We start from the raw sequence: 14,022 nt of genomic DNA, 5'->3' as shown, positions 1-14,022 counted from the left end.
CAGCACATTATTAAAGTTCTGCTTTACCTGGGCTATGCACCAGTAACTATGGGTAAAAGAAGAAATACTCACTGTTGATTGATTGATTTAATATAATCAACAACTGAATTATTTAGAGTCACAGTGGCAGCTTCCAGTTCACAAAATAATTAGCATCCCCACTCAACTGATAGCCATTCCCAGAGCATGACCAAGGCAGCCCTGGCCAGAGGTTCCACAGAAGAAATAAGGAAAAAGGTTTGGTATGTTAAATGAAATAAAGTGGAAAGGCATGATTTGGGAGGGGATGAATTTGTTTGAAAAATTACTCCTCTGAATGTTATTGTGCTGTGGCCTTTATTATGGTCATAAGAAATTCATACTCATTCTTGTGAATAACAGAAATTTACTAATTGGCAATGGACCAATTTAAAAGTTTCATTGCAAAGTCTAAAACTCATATCCCTTTGATTAATCTGATATGATTTAGTCTGAGCACAAATGATACACATAACTTTATGCATATTTTTATGTGAGTTGTTTAATCCAGGTTCTAGTTGGAAATTTTGGCAATACTTGTAATAATCAATGACCCATAATGCTAATAATATCTACAAAATTATTGATTTTTTTTCTGTTTGTTTTATACTTTATTCTCCTCCTATATATTAAAAAAATAGGCATACTCATGGATGTGGATATTCATATTTAAGTCGTTTTGTAAATGTGGTTACCAAATAATGAGTTCTTTAGGAATTATAGTAAATCTCACAATATCCAGTTTTTAATTTGGCATTTTGAAGAATACAGCCCATTCCTGACTTTAAAATATGTTATACTCACAAATGGCCTTCTCCCCAGCCACGGAAACCAATGCAATAATAAAGGTATTATTATGGAAAATATGCATTCATAAGCAGGAAAAAGTGTTGTAAACAAAGACCAGTAAGGGAAAGTAACCCTTGGAGAAGGACACTCCTAGTAATGAATTTCTTGCTCAGTGCCTGACATTCCACCAGTTGACCATTAAGCTTGGTTGTTAATAAATACCTGTTATTCAAAATTCCAATCTAATCTTATCCTCTAAAACCAGACTACTGGAGTGAATAGCAGAAGGGACAAAGAGGCAAGGGGAAAATGAAGCAGGTAGGAGAAATGGTCCTTAAGAAGGAAGAGAGATAAGTCAAAGGCAGTCTTCATTTAATCCAGGAGTCCCCAACACTGCCTGCAACCTCTTAGGAACCAGGCCACACAGCAGGAGGTGAGCAATGAGCAAGTGACAAGCTGCATCTGCTGCTCCCCATTGCTTGCATTACCACCTGAACCATCCCTCCCCCGACCCCTTGGAAAAATTGTCTTCAACAAAACTGGTCCCTGGTTCCAAAAAGATTGGGGACTGCTGATGTAATCCATATTTTTGGATTCAAAATAGCTGTTCCTTCTATAAGAAACTTTAAGGAAACTGCTTTCATTTTCCTTCTCTTTTCAGCATTAAGTCCTCCTCCTCCCCACACAACCTATGCAAGAAGTACAATATAAACTACTATAAGATACTTTACACGTGCATTAAAAAGGCTTTGGTGAGCTAGCCTGGGGACCTAAAAACCCTTAGTATCAGTTAAACAAAAATGCTTGCTCTGGATTCAGAATAATTTAAATGTAATAATTTTACAGAGCCCCTACCCTGAGTCAGATATCCTTGTAAATATTTTACAAAGATGAATGAGATGTGGCTTCTATTCTCAAGTTCACAGTTCACCAACCAACACTCAGGTGTGTTTTTGTAACAATCACGTCATAAATGGAAGTGGGGGATGTAATGTGGGGGTAGGGAGGTTATAGACAGTAAAATCTAGATTAACTGGGGCTAACCAAGGACCCCAATTAACCATAATCCTCACCCCACAGCCAAACTCAGTTTTTTAGTACAAAGCGTTAAATCATGCTGACATTAGATTTTAATCCAAAAAACAATATAATATTTTGTGAATGTGGCAAGTGCATATGCTTAAATTGAACAATGAACCTTGTAAGATCTTTTGACAGTGATACAAAAATTAAATTGAATTCAGAAAGATAAATGAAAAGAAAAACATATTTTAGAAACTTTTTTCAGAACAACAGTACCAAAAACATGGATTTTAGTTTAACTGTTAATCAAAAAACTCAATTAACCAGAAACCCCTATTTCCTAAGTCTTCTGTTGTTAATATTTATAATTACACAGACCATTACAAACCCTGATTCAGACACTTCCTAGCTGACTAGATGAGTTAACCTCTCTGTGCTTTGGTTTCCTCATTTGTAAAATACAGGTGATAATAGTAACTAAACATGTAAAATACTTTTAATAGTCCCAGGTACATAGTAAGTGCTCAGTAAATGTTAAGAATCATCATCACCATAATTATTAATGCATTACCTAGCTGTGTAGATAGGTTTATAGAATTAATCCCTTGGTAACCAAATAAATGTATGCTGTGTTTCTCCAAATGCACTCAACATTTCCTAGAAGAGGTGAGGCATTAGGAGATACAGCCAGACAAAATGATTGTGGCAGCCTTAAAAATGTCAAGAGGAATGCAAGGAGTCTCTCTCTGAATGTAAAAGCAAACAGAAACAAAAACCAAACAACCACAAAAACCGCAACAACAGAAGATCCTAGGCGTTACTGCTTCCCATCCATCTTCTTAGGCTTTATTCTACACACACAGAGGTTAACATGGGAATGAAAGCCAGCAGAATTCTTAGATTCTTCAGAACACTGACACTGACTGACAAATGAACCTTTCCTCTCTGAGACTCCTTGTATAATATTTAGTATTGAAGGACTCAAAGACAGTAGAAAAGAAAAATGGAATGTTATACTATGAGGAGTTTGTTTATAAAAATCTTGGTTACCTCTAACCTATCATGTATTTGTTCTAATAATTTATAGAATATATTATAGTTACTGCAATTTATACTTAGAGTATATTCATATGGTAGACTCAAGATAGATGAAAATTATTTCTGGTGATATTATTTAAGTTGAATACTGCAATTCAAAAGGAAAATATCAGCATGGGCTTATACTTTAAACTAAAGATTTACATATTTCTCTTATAAGGACTTTCCTCTGCATGAGGTGGCCCTTTGTCAGTAACACCTGACTCACTCTCCTCTTTCAATTAGGTCTTGGATGAGAGTGGCAAAGGAGTCAGTTTAATGATGGATACTGTAGCCATACATTTAAGGCATAGAGTAAAATTCCACTAGCTGAATCATAATGCCTGCAAGAAACAAAACCAGTCCTATCTAGCTTCTATTTTAAGCCTGTCAACTTATAGCCACTTCCATTAATTTTGAAAGAGAAAAAAAAAGGAGCTTCTGGATTTTGAATGACTCCACGTTTATGGTGGGAAAACTGAAATTGCTCAAGAAACCCAATCCAGGCTAATAGTTTTGGATTCACAGTAATTGCATACATTTTATTTAAAAATAGTCCCTAGCAGTATGTGCCTGTTACCTAAAGCGATGGAGCAGGCCCCAGTTTTATGTCTGATTTGAAACCTGGGCCTACAGTACAAGACATAACACCTACTGTGGCCTCTGCTCTGTCACTTTGCCATGCGATTCTAATGTAGTTTTACTTGAATAACATAAAATAACATATATAATGTTATTTATGTTATTTTCCACGTGAAGAACTCCCGTAAACCTTGCCGTTTTGAAACTCAGTGAGGCAGGCGTCTTAGACAAGCTGAAAAACAAATGGTGGTACGATAAAGGTGAATGTGGACCCAAGGACTCTGGAAGCAAGGTCAGTCGCTGCAGTTCGGGGCCTCCTCTTGTGTTCACAAAGCAGTAAATGGGAGCAACTGTCAAGAGTATATGGAAACAGTAAAAACTAAATGTTTCTCTATACACTGCATAAACTAGACGCTAATGTCATAGATTTAAGCCAAAGGGAGTATATTTCAGAAAATTGCAAACTGCTCCTCAATATTAAGGCTTTTAAATAAACTTAAATTAACTGTAAAAATATATAAAATAATAAAATTCCTATATTAGTCTCAAATATACGTACCACTAATAAAAATAGTGCTTTCGGATTTGGTTTTTATTTGTTTTGGAGGCAAAGACCATGAAATGTATTATTTCAAGAATTGATGTATTCTCAGAACAGGAAATGGGGAATTGATCAGCAGTCATATACAGAAAGAATATTTTAAGTATTAAATATATTTTATTCAGAAGTTCAATCTTTTGTCACTATTTTGCCAAGCACTCCACTTTAGTTTGAAGATGGCCTGTTATACTTTTGTTCTGATAAACAGAGTAAGCCTTCCAATTCTGTTCTATCAAAATTATTCTAATAAATCAATGTTTATGAATAATATCTTCAGCTTCTAAGATCTCATTCATGAATTTTTTTAGAACAATGCAGGAACCTATAGGCCTGATCATGTTGAGTACAAATGAAAATAGTGTTACAAACAGTTATATTTTCATTTAAAGAAAAAACTGTAGCAATTTATCAGTGAATCTAAATACCTGCACAAATTAATAGGACATAATGCCTGAAAGCCATTGTTGAGGATTCTTGAAATCTTCATTTATTTTTTTCCTGTATCTTCTTTTAGAAAGAAAAATATTATTGGTTATTCTACAACATTAAATAAGTGACTTACATATATAAGAGAACCTCAGTTAATTTAAGAAAGAGACAAAGTAATGTTAACTGATCTCTATTCAGACTTCTCCCTGTGTTTTAATCACTTTTGTCTGCCTTTGAACCAGAGTGGAATAAGAAAAGCTTGGCCAAATAATGAAATAGCTATTTCAAACCCTTATGTAAAGTTAGAGAAGCAAAAGTACTTAATGTAATGAGTGATTATTTTTTGAATGAAGTTATCCTAAATTTTTGGTCCAATCAGTTGATGTTATGGCTAAGAGGACAGTGTACATAGAACTTTTTAAAATTAAACCTTCTCCTAATAAAACTATTTAAGCTTGCACAAAACACACTGCTGACCACAGGGCATCCTTCAGGTAGTCTACCCAAAATACTTATTCAAATAATGTTATATAATATATATTTACAATTTATGAAAAATTATGAATTCTTGTTACAATTTTAATATCTTCCAATAATATGCTTGACTATTTCTGAATTTATTATGAAATAATATATATTCTAAATCTCTGGAGAATAATATGCCTAAAATATTAACTTATCATGAATTTGTAAGTGAAATGGAATCATATTGTAAAGTCAATAAAAATAGTTATAAATCTGCCCATAAATAATTTAGTTCTCAACTGACCATGGAAAACTTTGTATATTTTTGAAGTATCTTTTTAAAAAGTTTCCAATGTGTTGCATATATAGTTATTCCTAAATAGTATATAATATGTTAAAATGACACTTTCCAGGAGATTTCTTAAACAGATGTGACTAGAAGAACAAATAACATGTACCCTAGCACACTATTTGCATATATTTGGTAAAGTCATGATGAACAAAATGTGAAACTGCTAGCTTAAAATCCCTTAGTTCTTTAAGTAGGAAGCATGAAGTTAAATTTATTCAAAAGAAATATCAAACATTAAAAATGTTTTAATGGAGGGAAAGCCAAAAGAGGTTTCCTTCGCATGTAACTGGGTTTTAAAAATGTCATTTTCAAATTTAACAATAATAAGCCCACTTCTGCCTATGCTTATATATAGCTAAGTATAGTGGTTTTCATTGTATATTTAGCAATGATAAAATGTTATAGATTTTATTGAATGTAATTACACACAATTTATTGGTAATCATCATAACTTCACTTCTGCCAAGACCTATAAGCTTTATGTTTAAATCCATAAAGCTATACCAGTGACTTATACGTGTTAAATAATTTCAGGTTAAATTAAGCATTTACTTTAATTAGCTGTTTGGATTTCATGTGTTCTTTCATCTTCTAGATGTGACTTTACACAGTTAACTCAAGTGTCTTTATCCCCCCCAGGACAAGACGAGTGCCTTGAGCCTGAGCAACGTAGCAGGCGTCTTCTACATTCTGGTTGGCGGCTTGGGCTTGGCAATGCTGGTGGCTTTGATAGAGTTCTGTTACAAGTCCAGGGCAGAAGCGAAGAGAATGAAGGTGGCAAAGAGTGCACAGACTTTTAACCCAACTTCCTCGCAGAATACCCAGAATTTAGCAACCTATAGAGAAGGTTACAACGTATATGGAACCGAAAGTATTAAAATTTAGGGGTAGGACTTAGGGCCTACTACAGTGAGTGGGTGATGCATTCTGTAAATGCAGTGTTGTGACCTGTCTGTGGTGGTATTGCTTGCTTCTAATTTAGAGCTTTACATTTTTGAAAACTTCAGTGCACTGTTCAGTTTTCTCTGGCTGCAGATGTACTGTTCGAAACTTTATGTTGCCAATAGATATCTGCATTGAAAGTGTTCAAAAGACAAAAAAAACTGCCAGAATTGCTCTGTAAAATGTTTTAAACAATATATTCTACCTGAAAATTGGGAGAAATTTGAAATTAGATCTGGGTTTCCTTGTACACAGAACAGGCTAATCTTCTCTGGAACAAACTAATTTTAAGGTAAATGCTAACAAAATAAGCATAAAACCTGTTTCAAATTATCAAAGCCTAGACAGTTGTCTATTTTTAATAAAGTTGTGTTGTTTTCTGAGAAAATATATGTAAAATCTCCAAGGCACATCGTAAGCACTCAATGAATTTTAGCTCCTATTCTAATTTGTTTTATATATATTAGCCATCTTTCTATATTTTTAAAGAGTGAAACCCTGCTGTTTGTTCATCTGGCAGTAGTCCTTGAGTCAGACCTTTGGGCAGGAGTGATCATCAGAATATTGATTACAATTCACATTTATTAGATGAAATTCAACTTTTATTTTCACAGCATCACTAAAGTGAACAGGCATTTTAGGCAGTTTCTCCATCAAAGATGTCAGCAATATATGTTCATTAGGAGAGACACAGTAAAAATAAAAATTGCAGTGAGTATTTATTGACTTTTGTTTTCATTTCAATTGCTTTTAAGTAAGCCAGATCAGTCCCACTTACATCCTCTCATCATGTGACAATAAAAAATTATAAGCATTCAGTATAATATAGGATGGAGGTCATTTTTTTTGACTCTAAATGTCTAGTACTTTAATAGAAAATGGTTTTAAAATAAGACCTGGAAGCATTTGTTGTTGCTTTTCTTAAAGTCAGGTCTCTAAAACCCATTTTCTGAAATTATATATAATGGCCAATCTATTACAATGACAAATGAAACTTTGAAATCCCAAGAGACACTTAGTGCTTGAGGTACCCTAGAGTCAAACCCAATATAATTTTTATAAGAATAAGATGTATACCTGAGGTTATGCCAGGTAAACATGCTTGATTTTGATATTTCTTTGTAAAAAAAACTATTGAGGGAGTTCCCTGGTGGCCTAGTGGTTAGGATTCTGGGCTTTCACAGCTGTAGCCCATGTTCAGTCCCTGGTCAGGGAACTGAGATCTCACCAGCCTGGTGGCATGGCCAAAAAAAAAAGCTATTGAAGTACTTGTTAGTATCTTAAAGCAAAGAGCAAAAGCCATCCCTTTTTAACCAAGATCTAATTGCTTTTATCTATAATCTAGAAATCAGTGACTTAGTACAACTGTACATAGATAAGCCCAAAGTGGTTCTTTCCAAATTTTGTGAAAAAGAATTAAGAACAAAATCCTCAATTCACTCAGATCAGAATGTTTAGAATATGTCTTCTATTAGCAGAACAACAAATTATGATGATGTCAAGGTTTCTTAGCCATTATAGTAATGCTTTCAACTTAATATTTACAGAATTGTGGAGAGATTTTTCCCATACTGTGAAAAACAATATCTGAGAAGTTTTCAGAGCCAATTATTTGGACTTCATTCTGTGATGAATTTCATAAGATATCATTTAAAAGTTTTCTTTAGCATAGCAAATGCATTCTAGAAAAATTCTAGAAATACTCATGGATGCTAGTTCAATACAAAGTTCTGGGAAATTGCTAGAAAGAGATATGAATTTCCAGGTTATGTACATAAAATTCACATGTAATAAATGTTTTTGGAGTCAGAACCTAGTACTGCAGTTCGTCACATGAATTTCCTTTAGAGCTGAACTTTTAAGACAATAAATTTCAAATTAAAATATACTACTCATATCCATATGACTTTTTAAAAGACAATGGCATTCAGAGCAAATGAAATGATCTGATTCTGTAGAGAAGACTTGAGAGCAAGCATTTTTCATTGTACTCCCATATTAAATGGCTTTCCCTTTCAAAAATTCTACTGACCATAATTATGAAAATGACTGATAATTTAGATAATATTGTATCAGAATTTCAAAAATAAAACCTGAATGTCTACTTTAAAAGTGATCATCCCTCAAGGGAACACCTAATTAAGGTCACAGCCATTGGTCATAACATCCAACCAGCACCAGAACCAGACTATAAGGTAAATTTATAAGAAAGTTTTCCAGTTTGAGTAGTCTCAGCAGGGTCACACAAAGATGAATAGAAATGACATTTTATGTAAGAAGCAGGAGATATAAGTATAGGAAATAAGAATGCAGAGAACTAAGAATACTAAGATTTAAGGAGAGAATAAGCAGTTGTCAAAGACTTATTAATACTCAGTTGCATTAATCTATAGAGGAGAGATTACTTGAGAGTACATGGAATACTTCCTGTTTTGATATTTTCTTTTCCTCATAAAGGAAATCAAGAAAATAAAGGGAAAAAATATAGATTTTATGGCAAAAGCTTTCTGAAAAAAATCACAATGCTCTTATTAACTGCATTTTAATATTTCCTCTTCAAAAAAGCTTAAAACAACTAATAGACTTTTAAAAATAATTATTTTACTTAATATTAAATGTTGAAAGGGAATCTGAAAAAACAAATTCAGACTGTCGTCTTGGTTTGTTTTAATTTAGTGATGAGTTATTTCTATAGAGATTGTCTCCTGACTCCTGATTATAAAGATAAGTAAAATTTAATTTTTAAGACTGTTCACTAAAGATGAACTATAATAATAACCTCGGTATTTATCATACATACATCAGTAGCAATTTGATTTCAACTTTCTGAAGTTATCAGGGTAACTATTCTCAAAACCTTCTCATTATAACAGTTTCTAATCCAATTTTTATTTCATATTTAATACATCATTATTCTAATATTTAAGTTACAGGACAGAATAAATACAGGGATGGAATTTCCTAAAGAATTAGGTAAACTTAAATTCACAGCAGGGAATTAAGATACAACATGAGTTATGAGAAAATTATGATAAGCCACAACAAACTTAGGGAATATCTCCTTTACCTTATTTCTTCTTGAGTTAACATTAAATTTCAGCTACTAGAAAGAATTTAAAGGCAATGAATGAACAGCAAGTAGATTTTCATAATAACACTGCCTGTTTCTCCTCAGTGTAGTATTATTACATGCTACCTAATATGACAGAACAAGAATATAATGAGGATTTCAGAGACCTGACCCCATAACATCAGTCCAGGAACTTCCCCAGCGATGACCGTTCAATGAGGCATTGAAACATGCCCCCTTTTAGTGCACTTCCCTATAAGCACTTAAAGCTTCTTAAAATATGAGCTTTAACTTCCATAGTAGGCATAGAATGAACTTTATGTCACTAATTGTCCTATACTGGGTCATATCTATAGCTGCTGTGAATGAATGAAAGTATCTGTGGATAGATGTATGTTCTGAAAACAGGAAGGTCTGTCATAAATAGTCTATATATATATATATATATATATATATATATAGTTTGGTTAGACAATTCATCACAATTTTAAGAGTATAATCATTTAACTGTTAAGACATTTTATAACAAGAAAAAAAGATCCAAATAAAGAATGTTGTCAAACCTAAAGGAGCTTTTAAGTTGGACTAGATATACCAGGGTGTAGAGTGCAGCAAGTTAAAAGATGTGTCCTGCCCAGATTTGTCAAACAAAATCTTGTTTTATGATTTTAGAATTAGTTCTTAAACAGATAAGACCACAAACTCTAGAGTGATTTATTCTTCCAGGTAGTTGAGCTTTTCTTTCCTGTGATAAGCAGTTTTCATATGACCAGAAGAATATGGAAAAAATGCAGATGTCTAATTATTGATATTTTGGTGTTTGTTGTGTCATATTTTGTTGAAAAGACAGAAATATTGTAACACTCCACATTCTTTCTGTTTCCTTTCCATGCAACCCAGCTGACCTTTTCTGAAGCCATAAGAAACAAAGCCAGATTATCCATCACTGGGAGTGTAGGTGAAAATGGCCGCGTCTTGACACCCGACTGCCCAAAGGCTGTACACACTGGAACTGCAATTAGACAAAGTTCAGGATTGGCTGTCATTGCATCAGACCTACCATAAAAACCAAAAAAATAATTGAGTGCCTTAATTAAACTGTGTTGGTGACTGATGGAAATGCAGCCCTGAGGGACACGCTAAGTGCAGGTCTTCGCAAACCAATCCTTTGGCTGAGAGCGGGAAGTACGTCCTAAGGCGCTGAACATCAGCAGCAGCAACATGTGCATGAGCTCAGCTCGGAAACCCAAACTCAGATTTTATATCAGGAAAATTCAAAATTTAGAATTTTTTTCTGGGAGTGGGTGGGGGGAGCTGGGATGGGTGTATCAACAGCAACAGATTTCACTTGAGTGGACTTAAAAACTAATCAGACATGCGAGTTAGCACATTAAACTGTGAAGTTCTTGATCAGAAAGGCCTCAGTCTTCACTCCAAGAGATAAAATAGTTACAGAAGTCAATGAATATGCTAACCTGTGTCTCCAGAACACCCATATATTCAATGGAAGACTATCCAGCCAAGAAAACAAAATCACTAAACTCTGATAAGAAAATAATAAACAAACATGTAAATCCTGTGAAAAAATTTAAAGGAAGTATTTACACTTACTTTGGAGAAAACAAATACTGAAACATGCTTGCTTTTTAACTGACGTAAATTCGGTAGAGGACAACACAATTCTTTTTTCTAACCATCTTAGGGAAGAATACATTGCAATAATTGAAATAAATGCCATCACTGTAAGAAACTTTAGAGACTTTTTTAAAATAAAAGTTGTTGGTCATCTTCTTGTTTGCTGTAACCTTCACTCTGTCACATGAGTCAGTGTCCACAGATTACATTTGCCTCACTACCAGGAACAAAAACAAAATGAAGACAACATTAACGTAAAATCATCAGTCCACAATGTAGACTCAGAAGAGACTACGGGTCACTCATGTTATCTATATTATTTATAATCTTGTTCTGTGTACAAAATTGTGGTTTTTGTACCCACCAAAAAGAATAAACAACAGACATTCTTAAAATATTTACAGAGCTCAAAGTTTTTTCTTATCATTATAAAAGTTATTTAAGAAATTGTAAGACTATAGGTGGGATTGTAGAAGTAAACTGTGGGCCATATTTAAAAATGTAGCAAGCCCTTATTATTTTTGCATAGTAACCTACTCTTTTTAACAGATCTTTGCTTCATTAGCAGTTAAATTGTCAAAGATGGAGTGTTTAAATTGGGGAATGAATCATTGTCATAACAGCAACATACCCAGTAATTATGTACTGAACTTTTACTTGGCTGTATTTTGCTGCATAAAATAATGTGTTTCTTGGGCTTCTCCCCCCATTCCCATTGTTCCATTTAAATCATTTGAAGGCACTAATAATATTTTGTGGTAGACAACATATGAAGAATTAGTCTTTGTTGAAAATTATACATGTTTATTTACAAAAATCACCTTAGTTATGTAGGGATTAAATTAACTTGGTTCAAAAGGAGGTTTAGATTATTTGAAATAATAAGTACTATAACACAGATAATCATCACAGTACTTAGAGATCTTGGCAGAAAGCACAAGATAGGATGATTTTGGAAGTCTGGCCTTGAAGGATGAGTTGAGTTTTCGTAGGTGGAGATTTTACAGGTGTTAAAAATCTTATAGGTGAGCAGTGACCCAAAGTTTGGCTTGTCAGTGGATTGTTTAAGGAGTATATGCAACTGGATGAGCTGGAAAGAAATGGGTGTGATATGGAAGATAAAATTGGAAAAGGTGAAAGACTGATCACCTTGCTTCAACTCTCAAGATTCTCATCCCCCATTCAATTTCTGTGCTGCAGTAAAAGCAATCTTAAAAAGTGCAAATCTGATAGCTTACACACACACACACACACACACACACACACACACACACAAACACATAAACAGAGTTCCCTCAGGAAAAACTGCAAGCTCTTGAGCAAAGCAAATGAATTGCTTTATAATCTGGCCCTTACTTATTTCTTCCATGAATTCTCCCCACTACCCAACTTCTGCTGCCCATAAATGAACCTCAAAGGCAGGGACACTGCATTTGCTATTTCCTCAATCTATAACACTTCCCTATTTCCTCCTTACCTGACTAACTGGTACTCATCCTTCAGTACTCAAATCATATTTTACCTGCCCCAGGAAGATTTCCATGACTATCTACCAGCCCCTGCCCATGAGACTGAGTTAGGTGCCCTTTTGATGTTTTGTCCCCATCACAGCACTTACCATACTGCATTGTAATTGCCTGTGTACTTGTCTGTTTAACTACTAGACTGTAAGCTCTTTGAGGGCAGGGACTGTCTATCTTGTTCACAGTTGTATCCCCAGCACCCAGCACAGTGCCTGGCATATTGTAGGTGCTTAATAAATATTTGTTGAATGAATGAATGAATTGAATTGAATTGAATTAATTTAATAGAAGCAAGAAAAGACAACATCTTTCATCATTAACAGTCTTTTCCTCATTAACAGTGTGTGTTAAGTATATAGTGAGTCAAAGTGAAGAGTGAAGGTTGGCTGATTTCATGGTATTGTCTACCTCATTGTCTACAGGACTAAAAAAAAATATGATCTGATTAATTTTCTGATCAGATAAGAAGGTATTCCATGTAATTATATCTAGCTGTGAAGTAATTTAGCTAGAGAAACTGTCATAAGGTGATTAAGGTTTTAGCCATGCTTCTAAAAATAGCTTTCATTTAAGTCACAGAGTGGATTAGTGATGTAAATTTAAGAAGTTATATTTCTTATAGTTTTATTTCTATATTAGTAATACTATTATATGTTTAAATTTCTGTGTTCCTTATAGAATAATTTTGCCAAAAACAAAATTTTAAATTTGACTTTAGTAAAAAGTGATATCTATCTAGACTCTAATCTGAAGAAATGCTATAAAGCTAGGAAAAGTGATTTTAAAACATGTATGTCTAAGTTTAAAACATTTAAGCTAAAAACCTTAGCTCCATAAAGTAAAGAACTCAATTATCAAGCAAACATAATCACCATCTAGGGCAGAATTTCCTGAACATTTTAGGAAAACCTATTTTGAAACTACATCAGCTAGTACAGGATGACTACATTTGAAAGATATAAAGAGCCCTTAGGAGAACCACTTTGCTACACTCAATCCAATAGCTACTAATTGAAAATGCCACACTGTTACTACACTTGTTTCAGGCTTACTTCAGGTTGCTCCCGGGTCTCCCACGTATCAACTGTCAACTCATTCCATTTGCTTAAGGCATAGCACATAGTGGGTGTTCAATATATTTGTCAGTGCATAAACACAACTTTATATAGTCAGCATCAGTGAAAAAAATGGTCTAATAGCTTTCCCAGAAAATAGACTATCTCAATTTGCAAAATCAATAAAGTGTTAATAAGAACTAAATGAAAAGTAACATCTAGGAGAGTTTCTGAAAAGCAAACTGAAATTGCACAGATTCATTTGCCTTATATTTATCAATATGATGCTGCATGAAAAGTCTGCTTTTTCATGCAGAGTCATAAACAGTTTTTAATTTCAGATAGTCCAGCAGGCTAGAGTACTTAGCATTTGTAAAACCAAATGCAAATGTAATCAGTAGTATGTTTATATGTTTTCTAAACATCTAGTACCAGTAATATTTTCAAAAGAGTGCTGTTAT

At 33.7% G+C, this 14,022-nt stretch overlaps 1 protein-coding gene across 5 annotated transcripts in view; it reads left to right on the top strand.

The window, feature by feature from the left end:
• Positions 1-12,763, top strand: part of GRIA4 (glutamate ionotropic receptor AMPA type subunit 4) — a 526,465-nt gene extending 513,702 nt beyond the window's left edge. Inside the window, exons 15-17 of one of the 5 annotated variants that reach the window (XM_067038560.1) lie at positions 3,667-3,781; positions 5,976-6,223; positions 10,249-11,348. In XM_067038560.1, the coding sequence (XP_066894661.1) occupies positions 3,667-3,781; positions 5,976-6,221 (361 nt within the window). In that variant the 3' untranslated portion in view covers positions 6,222-6,223; positions 10,249-11,348. Of the gene's footprint in view, positions 1-3,666; positions 3,782-5,975; positions 6,224-10,248 lie in introns of those variants that run through there. The other 4 variants (XM_059068909.2, XM_067038559.1, XM_059068908.2 and 1 more) reach the window with 4 other exon arrangements.
• Positions 12,764-14,022: the final 1,259 nt, after the last annotated feature.

This window comes from Kogia breviceps, chromosome 7 (assembly GCF_026419965.1).
Source record: "Kogia breviceps isolate mKogBre1 chromosome 7, mKogBre1 haplotype 1, whole genome shotgun sequence".
Taxonomy (NCBI): Eukaryota; Metazoa; Chordata; class Mammalia; order Artiodactyla; family Physeteridae; genus Kogia; species Kogia breviceps.
This window is presented reverse-complemented; position numbering and strand designations above follow the sequence as displayed.